This window comes from Colobus angolensis, unplaced genomic scaffold, assembly GCF_000951035.1.
Source record: "Colobus angolensis palliatus isolate OR3802 unplaced genomic scaffold, Cang.pa_1.0 Scaffold511, whole genome shotgun sequence".
NCBI lineage: Eukaryota > Metazoa > Chordata > Mammalia > Primates > Cercopithecidae > Colobus > Colobus angolensis.
In genome coordinates, this window is record NW_012118611.1 from 560,003 (window position 1) to 572,368 (window position 12,366).

Here is a 12,366-nt window from a genome sequence, read left to right on the forward strand (position 1 = left end):
CCCCCCACACTATCCCCCCACTCTATCCCACCTGTGCTATTCCTCTGCACTACCCTGTCTACACTATCCATTCTTCTACATGCCCTGTACACTCTGGTCTACACTACTTGCCAACACTGCCCCTCCTGCACTCTTCTGATGTCCAGCATCCCACATCCTCCCCAGCTTTTGGTGTTGGTGCTACAGGCTGCCTGCTCCAATGAGTGGCACTGCAGGGCAGGTGCCTTATGCCAGGCCTTGAATGGAGTGGGGAGAGGTCGATGCCAGTCTGGCATCTTGGCCTTCTGCCATGGTGGGGTGTTTGGGCAGCAGAAGAAGACAGGAGCCCGGGCACTGGCTCTGGGGCATAGTCTGCCCACCTCAGGCTCGTGAACGATGGGGAGACACCTGGGGAAATCCACTTTTCCCAGCCACACATCCAGCCCATATGCCTGCGCCTGGACTTCCGTGTTTCCTGCTCCTGCCAGGAGGCCGGGCCTTGGCATTCCAGTTTGTAATTCTGCAGCTGGCCGCTGGGTGGGAAGGTGAGGTGTGCTGTTGGAAGGAGACCCAGGCTGGGACCCAGCCAGGAAGCTCTGATCCCAGCTGGGTCTGGAGGGCAGTACTCCCCAGGGGCACCTGAGGGTATGGTGGAGCCTTTGCAACCTCCACTGGAGGAGGTCTTTTTGCTGCCGACGCCTCACCTCTTCCTAGAAGCTCTCTTGGGTTAATCACAGTCCTCTGCTTGTGAGACCACAACTCCTCAGTCTGAAGGAGGCTCCCCTGAGCTGGGCCTGAATGGGATGTCCCACCCCTGCTTCCTCCCTCCCAGCTAGCCTGTGTTTGGGTGGACAAATCCTCCTCATCTTCGCACCATAAACACCAATTTGCAGGGCCCCGAGAGCCAAATGACTGTTTACTGTGTGCTCTAGAGGCTCAAATAAAAAAAAAAAAAAAAGAGAGAGAGAGAGAGAGACAAAAAGAGAGCAAGGAATCAGCTTGGAGCTAAACAGCAATTAGCACCTTCTGCTGAGCTCCCATCCTGGCCAGGCAGGCGGGTGGTGGCTCCCAGGCCTCAGTGGGGCCCCTTCCGAGGGCTCTCCTGGTGCCATGGGCACCCACTTTTTTTCTTGGCATCTGCAGAGATGCAGTCTCAGAATTACAGGAGGATTTTGGAGCCCTAGGAAGTGTCCCATGCTTACCTCCTCCTGGAAGCCCTCCCAGATGATCCCAAAGGCAATCACTGACAGCAGTCCAGTTCTGCAGGGAGGAACACTGACCTAGTTCCCCAGACCTTGGAAGTTGCTCCAGGAGGTCTTGTGCCTGGGCCCCAGGGCTCCAGACCCATGCAAGACTCCTGCAGAGACCTGAGTGCCCTGTCCTGAGCCATCCATCCTAAGGGGTTCAGAGGCAGAAAGGGGGATCCATGAGGAGAGGAGACTGGGAAACAGGGCTGAGCTGTCCAGGAGAGGGGCTGGGGCCTGTGGAGGGTGGTGGTGCCACTGTAGGGCAGAGGGAACTAGGGCCCATCCCAGCTCTACAGCTGGACCTCAGGGTGGGACTACTTCCCCCAGGACCTGGGATGAGGCTGTGTCTCCCAGACCCCAGGGCAGGGCCCTGTCTTCTCATATTCCAGGGTGGGGCACATCCCCAGCTCAGTCCAGGCTGAGGGTCCGCACTTGTCTTACCTGGACCCGCAGCCCAGGGTGCTCCAACCTCCTCTACCCTCTGCCAGTAGCCCAGGAAGGGCAGGGCCTACAGGTGGAAGGGCAGGGTCTCGGGACAGAGCCTGGCAGTGGGCAGAGGCTGGCTCAGCATCCCAGGGGCTCCCCTCTGGTTCTCCCGTGGACTTTCTCTCATGGCTTCTCACTCCAGGCTTCAGTGCAGGGTGGACAGTCCACCCACCGAGGCCCGCCCTGGGCTCGGGGACCAGGGTCCCCCACTCTGATGATGCCAGGCTCTGAGTGCACAGCCCTGATTGTAATTCCTGGTAAGAGGCTATCTGCAGGGGAAAGGGCAGAGGTATCCACCTGGCTGAAACACTGGGGAGGGCCAGGCTAGAGGAAGGCTTCAGGGAATGAAGTTACAGGGTCAGCTTATCGGGGAACCTGTGGCCAGGGCAGCCTTGCTAGGGCTTAGGAGTGGCTGATATCTGACGATGCCTCAGACACTCCACCTCATACACAGACAGGCGTACTGAGGCCTGGATGGCAAGCTGGACCTGACACCATTTCTGCAATGCCCTGGTCCTTGGAGGACCCCCTTCAAGGACTGGAGTGTGGCACTCCCAAGTCCCAGCTTCTCATCCTCTTCAGGGACGTCCCCCAGGCCTTGCCTTCCCCAACAATAAGCTTCTAGAATGTTCCTTCTTGAGGATGGCCCCAGGGACTGTGGGGAACCCCTGAATTCCTTCCTGGCTGCTCAGCCTGTGTCCTGGAGTTCCCTGGAGGCCATGACAGACCCCACTCCAACCTCAGACAGGCCAAGGAACCCCTGGGCCAAGGCCATCTTTTGGGCTATGTCAACTCCTGGGGTAGCAGCTGTGCCCCTGGGAGCTGACAGGCCCAGAGCCTGGTCAGGGGTCCTGCCCTCTGCCCTCTCCTCTCCCACCCACTGGAGGGTGGTGACGCCAGGCCCGCACTAGGGGAGCTAGGCTGGATGTGGAATCCGGTTGAGAGGGGAGGGGCCGTCTCCACTGATGGGCCTCTCAGGCCCCCACCAATCCAGCATGGCCCAGAGAGGACCCATGATGGAGCAGGGGCAAGGACCAGGACTGGCAGGGCCCCGGGGCACACCCAGCCCAGGCTCAGCGCTGGGGATGGGCACTGGGCAATCAGTAAGTAGGGCCTCACCCCCACCCCGTGTTGGGCATGGGGACCTGGAGCTGGCCTTGCACCTGCCTGCTGCGGTCCCAGCGTCCTGGGGAGGCCAGGCTGGCAGCCTCCAGGCTCCTCCTTGAAGGGAGAAAACTGAGGCCCCAGGATCCTGAAAGTAGGTGTGGGGAGGGGGTGTCAGAGAGAGGAGGGGTGCCCAAGGTGAGGGCCAGCTACACCCCTCTGGGACTTCAAAGCCCGGAGGGTGAGATGTGCAGGGGGCTGGGCAGGGGAGCCCTGGTGGGGTGGGGCCCCACCACCTCCGGGCCTTTTATATGGTTATTCCTGTCCTGTCTCAACTACCTGCGAACAGGCCCACCAGGCGCATTTCCTCCTTCTGCAGGGCGGGTGGGCAGGATGGGCTGTAAACGCCCTGGGGGGTGGCTTCTGATACTGACTTGGAGGCCTGCAGGCTCTGGGGGTTTGGGGGCTGGGGCTCCGAGGATGATGCTTGCCCTTGGCAGGTGAGGGAGGCTGTGCACTAGGTGCAACAGCCCAGGCCAGCAGGCCCTTGAGAGGGAAGACCTCCCTCGGCTCACTGCCTTTTGCATAGAAGAGAAACTGAAGCCCAGGCAGGGGCAGGGCTTGCTTCTACACAGGGTGAGTTGAGGGTTTTACCTCCTAGCTCCCATCGCCTATAAACTGGGGTGTGTCCTATGGCCCCAGGGGCTGCAGACCAGCTGCACCCCATTCCTCAGAGACACATCCAGGACCTCTTGTGGGGTCACCCTCTGTCTGTGCTAGGGCCACAATGGGGATGAGGACTGCTGAGACCATCTTCACAGTGGTCCTTCACACCTGGCCTGCAACGGGACCTTGGGCTCTCCACCCAGATGGCCCCCTGGGTCTCCAGCAGGCTGTGTGTCCTCAGGCCAGCACCATCCCCTCTCTGGACCCCAGCAGTGGAGATAGAGCCTGGGTGCTGGGGATCTCTCTGGGGCCTCTGGGGCCTACCTCAGCTTCAAGCCCCCAGGTGGCCCCACACTCTCACGCCCTCTGCCTGCCCAGCTGCCTCCCGACTGGGTCAGTGTCTTTCATCTGCAATGCCCCCAGCACTGGGGCCCAGTAGGTGCCAATTAGGGTGGCTCTGCCCTGGGTCCCGACTAAGAGGCATGGTGCCCATGGGTCGGGGCTGAGCGGGGGCTCCTGTCGGGTGCTGCCCTCCCCTAAGGACTGACGCTTTATGGCTATTGCTCAGGAAGCCCTGGCGGGTTGAGCGGGCTTGGGGTCCCCTCACTGGTGATGCACCATGGGGGAGAGGGGTCCTGTGTCCTTAGTCACTGGCTCCCTCGTTGTAGACAGCAGCACAGCTGCCCCCCCGGGGCCCCCCTGGGAATTCCAGTGGCCCTGCCTATGGAGGGTCAGAGCTGCCTTGGAGCAGTGGGTGACCTGCCTGGGATGGGTGTCACGGCCCCAGACAATGAGGCTATGGCTGGGAGTGATATTGGGGTGCCCACCAGACCTCGAAGCTGATGCACAGTTTTGGGAGGCAAGGGAGAGGGGAACCTGACCTCCAGAGCCCTGGACCGGGTCCCTTCTCCCCTGGCCCTGACAGGCCCTGGGTAGCTCTGTGCTCCCATGGCTGGTGGCTCTGGAGAAGCACTCCCTCCCCACAACCACCCCAGCAGCCACACTTCAGCCCTCATCCCCTCCTAGCCTGGCCTCCTTGACTGTCCTCTGCAGGGGCCTCTGCTTCATGAGGCTCTGCATGGCTGCTGCAGGCAGGGGTTGGGCAGTGGCCAGACCTGGGCAGGAGTCCTGCGCAGCCATCAAGGTATGCTAGAGGGCGGCATGCTATCTTGCTCTGTGGGTGCTATGTTGCCCCACTATGCCAGCACTGTGAGGAGGCCCTGGGCATTGAGTGGGGTGGAAAGACCTGACCTGGGGTGGGGAGGAGCAGGGCCCTGGTGGGGGCCGGGCTGGATCTGTAGCCTCAGGGAGGTGGCTAGGGCACAGGACCAAGGGGTCCTGGGGAGTGGGTAGTGAGGGGCAGGTAGGGGGTTTGGGAAGGCAAGGCTTCTGGTGGACCACTCACAAAGGCGAGGAGCAAGGGGTGTAGCTTGAAAATGGTGCCCAGAGAGGGCAGCCAGGCCCAGTGTGGCCTAGAGAGGGTGTCCTGCTGGGCAGCCATGAGGGCACCTTGGAGCGAGGGTGTGGGGAGGGAGGTCAGCAGTCCCTCAGGCCCCTCTGCCCAGCCTGAGCTACATGCCCTGAGCCTGTGCCCTCAGGGTCTGGGATGGCAGGTGCCTGGCAGGGTCAGGGGACACTGTGCCTGGAGGGGTCATTCTCCTGCCTGGGGCTGGCCCGTCTCTGGCTCTTGGGGCCGGGAGATTGTGTTCCCATGGCCTCCATGCCTAGGATGCTGGTGCACCCGCCCCACTCCTGGGGCTGCCTTGACCCCCGCTTCCTACCACAGGGCACACCAGAGGATGGCTAGCCCTTCCTGTTCTCTGCAGGCCTAGCTCTTCACCGGCGTGCACATGGCCTGAGTATGGTGGCTGTGTTGGGCCTGGCCTTCAGGCAAGTGCACCGGTTGGCTTTTTCCCTTGGCATTCACTGCCCTGAAGGTCTGGCTGGGCATCCAGACAGGGCCCAGAGATGGGCACGGGGACCGGGCAGGCATGGGAGGGCAGAGAGTGGAGCAGAGATCCTTGGTGAGGCTGGGATGGGGAAGGCATGGCCTTGAGACAGCCCTCGGGCCCCTGTTGCCTGTTTCCAAAGGCACACCCAGCACCCCTAGTGAGGCCACATGAGGGCTCCTGTCAGTAGGATGGCTCACCTGTTCCAGGGGCTCTCCCTGCCTTCCTTGGCTGGGGAAAGGAGATGGGGGGCTCCCACAGGCAGGGCACCCCTGTGCACAACCCTACGAGGTGAGGATCCCAGAAGAACTCCTTATGGCCAGCCCCATCCCAAGGTCCTGCTTGGATCCAGCTGATCCTACACTTAAGAGGCCACCAACCACCATGCCACTGTCCGCAAACCCAGAGAGTTGGGGGCATGTCCATAGCTGGTGCTAGGGTGTCAGCTGAGTGAGTATGGGCTCTGCGGGAGGGGAGGTGGTGGACATCCGGCTGCTCTGACTTGTTGGGGGCTCAGCCAAGCCCCTTACCTTAGGGCTACCTACCTGGGGACTCCAGGTGCCTGCCGCTGTCTCCCTATCAGAGGCTCTACCCCACTCCAGGCCTTGGTGCCAGTGGCCATTCCCTCAGCTTAGCTATCCTTATTCCTTCCACCTGGAATTCCAGTTGGAGGTCCCCTACCCATCATGGCCTTGGGGCATTCCCCTGCCCCTGGACCCAGGCCCTGAGATCCTGAGTAGGCATCTTCTCTACTCTCTCAACACCGTGCAGACCCACCACCAAAAATCCAGCCCAGACCACAGCCTTGATGGCTTGTTTCTGTTTTTTCACTTTTCCCATTGTTGGAAACTCACAAGCTAAGACTAAAATAATTTCTTTCATAGAAAGAAAAGGAAAAAAAACCACAACAAATCTATTCGTCTAACTCCAGTGGACAGTGGATATAGCAGCATCAGATATAACATTAAAACCAAAAACGCAGAATTTGAGGCAGAGGATGGCGGTGTCCCCTCTTCTGGGCTCTTGGGGCGCCCCGCCTAGCCGCGTCTCCTCCTCGCACCTTGAGGGTGGGAGCCGGTTCACAGTGGCAGAGGCTGAGGGGCTGACCATGGGGCAACCAGGGATGTGGGCCGGGTGGGTTCAGCGGCCTCCTATTCATTCCCGGGTCAGGCAGATGAGTTAGGAGGGGCCGGGCCATTGGCTCCGGGAAAGCGGACCTTTGCTCCAGTTCCGCCATGAGAGGCCAGGAAGGGGACCGGCCCATCTCAGGGCTGTGGGACCTTCGCGAGCAGCACAGTGGGGTGGGGGGGGGTGATACCCCCCAAATCTCCCGAACAGCCCCCAAATGAGACCAGCAGCTCTGGGCAGCCTGGGGGGACTGGATCCCTCTTCCTACCTTTATCTTCTAAGGGGCTGTGGACAGGCGGAGGAAAGGGAGGGACGGGACGAGAGGCTTCTGTCTTTCCTGTGGCTGGATGGAGTGCAAGTGGGGAGACCCGAGGGCAGGGAGGAGGGGCTGGGCAGCTGCAAAGAAGGGGGCGCAGCTGAGCAGCGCAGAGACAGGCGGGGCCTGGGGCGCAGCAGGCCGGCTCCCTAGGAGGAGGACCTGACGGTGTGGTAGCCCGGGCAGGGCGGACCTCTTTGGGAGGGCCTCAGTCACTTGCCTCCGCGAAGCCCCGGTCCTCTCCCAAGGCCGAGCTTGGTCTTGGGGTTGGAGGCTGGGAGGCGCTTCAGGCTTTCCCCAGTAGGGTTCCTAGTCAGGTGGGTGGTCAAACCCCAGGCAGAGGAAGAGGTGGCACAGGCGTCGGCGCTCCTGGAGCATTCCAAAACCAGGCGCTTGGAGAGGAGACCTTGGATCCCAGGGGCACGGGTTGGGGACCCGACTCGCTTCATGGAACCTTCCCAACTAGACACAGGGGTGGATGGAACCTTACAGGGGATTGGGGAGGAGGGAGCTAGTGGGCTGAATTCCCTGCTCTGGATCCCGGATTCCTGGGCGGTTCCCAGGGAAGTCCCACCCGCGGAGAGAAGCCCCGCCCCATCGGGGCCTTGTCCCAGAGGAGCCCCACCCACAGGAAGGAGCCTATGCAGGCCACGCCCACCCAGAGCCACAGTCCGCATGGAAGGGGCCCTGCCCTGGTCAGGAGAAGCTCTGCCCCATCCAGGCAGAAGCCCCATCCACCATGAAACCCCACTAAGGAGGAGCTCCGCCCCCAGGGAGGAGTCTACCCCAGAGCCCTGCCCCATCCTAGAACCCCGCCTCCTTCAGGAGGAGCCCCACCAGCAGGTAGAAGCCTACCTAGTGTCGCGTCCACCGAGAGCCACGCCCTCGCAGGAAAAGCTCTGTCCCCCCCAGGAGAAGCTCCGCCCACCATGTAGCTCCCCCTCTGTCCGGCGGAGCCCAGTCTCCAGGGAGACGCCTACCCAGAGCCCCTCCCCATCCTGGAGCTCCGCCTCATTCAGGAGGCGCCCAGCCGCCAGAGAGGAGACACTGGCTCCAGCGAGGAGCCCTGCCTTCAGGTACGAGTTCTGCCCCCAGGTAGGAGCCCCACCCCCAGGGAGGAGTCCCGCCCCCAGGGAGTAGTACTGCCCCATTTAGGTGAGAGTCCTGCCCCACCCAGAGAAAAGGCCACCCCCAGGCAGGGCCCGCCCCGTCCAGGGGGAGCCGCGGCCGGTGCCTACTTGCAGGTGTGCACGTCGTAGACGCGCGTGCACTCCTGGCAGCTGACGTAGCAGCACCAGTGGAACACGCAGCGGCACTTCTCCCGGCGCCGCTCCGCTCTCGCGTTGTGGCCGCGGCCGCAGCACAGCAGGTCGCAGCCGTCGATGCCGTGTGAGCTGACGTTGCAGGTCCGGTCGCGCGTGCCGAAGGAACCCGTCTCGGGGTTGGGCTCGCAGAAGTTGGGCGAGGCCTCGTAGTAGACCAGGTCACGCTCCGTGGGCACCTTGAAGTAGGTGTAGCGCGGCCGCAGGGTCTCCACCCATCCACGGGACTCCCGGTGCTTCTCCACCACCATCTCTGAGGCGCTGTCGTACTTGTCCTTGAGGAAGTCACCGATGGCGCGGAAGTCGGGTTGCGACCACCAGCATGTCTTCACCTCGCAGCTGCCCGACAGCCCGTGGCACTTGCACTTGAGGTGCATGTGGCTGGCGATGGCCTGCGGGGCACGCGCAGGAGCCAGCGTCAGGGCGGCCCCCTGGTGCGTCTCCCGGAGGAAACAGCATTACATGTCGCCTGCAGCCCACCTGCTCCATAAAGTCCCCCAGCAGAGGGGGCAGACTCCCAGATAGGGCCCCAGGGCCACCCCCTTCCTATGGTGCAGATACTGGTGCCTGCTCCCTTGCCAGATCCAAGCCTTCCCAGGTCAGGGCTTGGGGGGCTCCCCTGTCCCCGTCTCCTAGCTGAGTACTTCTACACTGTCTAGGGTGGAGTGAAGGAAGGACAGAGTTGCAACGTGGGATGCCATACACGAAGAGCCACGGCAGTCAGAGTGCAGGGATGCAGGGGGATAGGCGTTCCTTCTGACCCTGAGGACCCAGGCACGCTGCCCAGAGGAGGTGTATAGGGCCGGGTGGAAAGGCAGGAGTCCTGAGCATGAGTAATAAGAGTGGCCCAAGAAGCTGGTCACTGTATGGGTACTGCAGAGGAAGAGGAAGGCAATATTGGGACATAAGGCTGTGAGGGGATGGGGCAGGACCTGGCTGAGGAGCAAATGGTTTCCCCTACGGGCAGTGGAGAACTCAGCTTCTTTTCCCTTCTTTCTTTGGGGAAGGAGTGGGGGTGAGCGTAAAGGGGCGTGTGAACATCAGAACAGTCTAGGTGGCACTGCACTGTGGCAGCCACTGGCCAGACAGGAGCCTGTGAGGCATGGCAGTGCAAATTCAGAAGTGCTATAAGTGCCAACTGCATGCTGGATTCCGAAGACTTAGTATAGGAAAAGGATAGGAAACAGCTCATTCATAATTTTAATACTGACTACATTATTGAAATGATAGCATGTTGGCTATCCTGAGTTAAATAAAATTTAGTATTAAAATTTGTTTCTGGCCAGGCATGGTGACGCATGCCTGTAATCCCAGCACTTTGGGAGGCGGAGGCGGGTGGATCACTTGAGGCGAAGCCACGTGTCTGCTAAAAATATAAAAACTAGCCAGGTGTGGTGGTGGGCGCCTGTGGTCCCAGCTACTTGGGAGGCAGAGGCAGAATTGCTTTAGCCAGGAGGTGGAGGTAGCAGTGAGCAGAGACTGCACCACTGCACTCCAGCCTGGGCTACAGGACAGAGTCTGTCTCAAACTAAACCAAACCAAACCAAACCAAACCAAAACCAAAACCAAAAAAACTTGTTTTATCTGTTTACTCTTTAAATGTGGCTACTAGAAAATTTATAATGATCTTTGTGTCATTTGTGGGACAAATTATAATAATCTATGAGCCATTTGTGGCTCCCATTCTACTTCTATTGGACAGTTCTAATCTAAGGCTTCATCTGGGCTCTGGGTCCCAATCCTGCCTCCTCCTCATCCCCTTCTGGCTCTTTCTTGAACTCCTCCCTCTGATGTTGACTGTTTCCTTTGGGCATCTGCAGAGTAACATATGCCCCACCCTGCCCAGTCTAGTTTATCTAATATCCATTTTATTTCCTCTTTTGTTTTAGTTTTATGTTGGATCAAAGTTACATAGGTGCATACTTTAGAGAGTCCAACAGTTTCCAAGACCTGTTTAAATAAACAGGAATTCTGGTCCTACATGCAGCCCCTTGCAATGGTTACAACTCTAATAACACACTTATCTAGACACCTCTTGATTTTTCAGCATTAGGCATTATTTATTGGCCTCTCGCCATGGTGGATGGCAGTTAGTTTTCTCTCCTTACTCCACCCTACTGATGTACACTTCCCAACCACCAACCACTCTTGCCCTAAAAACTAGCTTAATTTCACATCAGTATTCACTGCTGGTGGTATTGGGACAACTTTAAGTGTCATACATTATGATGACTTCTTTTCCTCAATGACTTTTTGTAGTTGGTATTATCAATGTACCTGTAACTGATTCAGCCTCAAATTCTCCCTTACTTATCTAAATATTCTCTTCAAAATGTCCAAACACATCAGCTATTCTATCAATTTCATCTTCTTGCAGATATTTTTTTTCCCAGAAAAGATCTTGTAAATTTTTTGGAATGTCCATGTCTAAAAACAATCTTTTCTACTATCCCATTTAATTGATAGTTTTTCTGGGAAGTGAAATCTTCACTTAAAATTCATTTTTACATCTTGGAATGCAAAAGTATTATTACTCTGTTTTCTTCTAGCTTTCATTATTGCTCCTGAAAAGTCTGGTACTATTTTGATTCCTGATCCTAAAGCCCAAACATTTCCTTGGCAGCTTGGAGGGCTGTTCTATGTGGTAGGCTCTGAACTTCACAACAGTGTGTCTTGAAGTAGATCTTTTTCTTCTGTTGTTCTAGTCACTTCGTGGGCCTGTTTGGTCTGAAACCTGTGCTCCACAGTTCTGAGGAAGCTTCCTGCCTTGTTTCTTTGCTGACTGCCTCCTCTTTTTGTTTGTCATTGTCTTTCTTGGACAGATCCTCCAAATCTTCTCCTTGCTCTTATTTTTAATCTCTCTGTCTTTTTTTTTTTTTTCTGTCTTGTGGGAGGGTGTCTCAACTATCTTTCAATTTGAAGATTTTGCTTCTGTTATCATATTTTTAATTTCTAAGAGCTCTTTTGTAACCTGAATGTTTAAAATTACCATCCTGTTCCAATTTCATGGATATAGTGTTTTATCTCTTTGGGGATATTAATGATCATCCTTTGAAGTTTCATCTCTCTTTACAATGTCTCTTTCCCATAAATTTTGTTTGAGTTTGTTTGTTTTGGACTCTGCCATTGTTGTTGTTAGAGGCCTTCCTTAGAGGTCTGATGATCCTTGGCTGTCTGCTCATATTTAAACATGGGACACTAAAAATGTTATTGGAAGTTCCTGTACATGGGAGAGACTTGTCAGCCTTGGTCCTCTCTGTAGAGTGATCTAGCTGCATTGCTTTATTGGGACCTTCCACAAGTCACTGTCTTGAAGTCTCTTTTGAGTTGGTCAGAGTCCCCAGAGCAGAATCTTCCATCCTCTTGCCTGGAGGATAACTAAGGATCACAGCTAGCGTTAGGAAATCAGGAGGAGAGAGAAAGGCATGAACTTCCATATGTAGAGAGAAAATTTTCACTTTGGAAGCTTTACTCTGAGATGTGCTTGGTATCCCTCAGATCAGAGACCTCTGCTTTGCAGAAAACAAACCTCCAGGCTTCAGCCACAGGGAAAGGAGAGGCTGCTGCTTGGCTACAAAGAGTTGGGTAGTGGAGTGAGTGTGCTATAAAATACTCTGAAAATCATCTTTCAACCAATCTTCCCGTTTTCAGTCCCATATTTATCTCAACTTATCAAGATATCAGATACTGGGAATTCCTAGACTGGTTCTCAAATTTCTCCTCTACTGGCTTAAGACTCAGTTTTCTTGGGTCTGCTTGAGTATTCATCTGTCTGCTTTTAGCTTTCAAAGTTTTCTTAGCATTGTTTCCTCTTTATTTTCTGTATTCTCATGAGTATCCATCTCTATCTATTCATCCATCTATCTAATCTATTTATCCATATATCCTATCTATATTAGCATGTATATCTATGTATAATCTCTATGCACTATTTATATCCATTTATATCTATCTATATCTACTATTACTTGTCTCTACTTATATCTATTTATATTTTATTTATATTTATCTCTACATATCTATTTATTTTAAAATTAATTTATTGTTATTTTAGTGGGTTCCAGGAGAGTGCAGACGGAAGTGTTCAGCTTCTCATCTTTAACTGGAAGTCTTTATTTGTTCTGCAATTTATATGTAATTCTTTTCCAAATCTATTATATTCTTTTTTT

The 12,366-nt window shown here is 56.0% G+C and overlaps 1 protein-coding gene across 1 annotated transcript in view; it reads right to left on the reverse strand.

Annotated features, from left to right (window-relative positions):
- Positions 1-6,347: 6,347 nt before the first annotated feature.
- WNT3A (wingless-type MMTV integration site family, member 3A) overlaps positions 6,348-12,366 on the reverse strand; it is a 53,881-nt gene continuing 47,862 nt past the window's right edge. Inside the window, exon 4 of the mRNA XM_011960518.1 lies at positions 6,348-8,589. Within this exon, the coding sequence (XP_011815908.1) occupies positions 8,110-8,589 (480 nt within the window). The 3' untranslated portion in view covers positions 6,348-8,109. The remainder of the gene's footprint in view (positions 8,590-12,366) is intronic.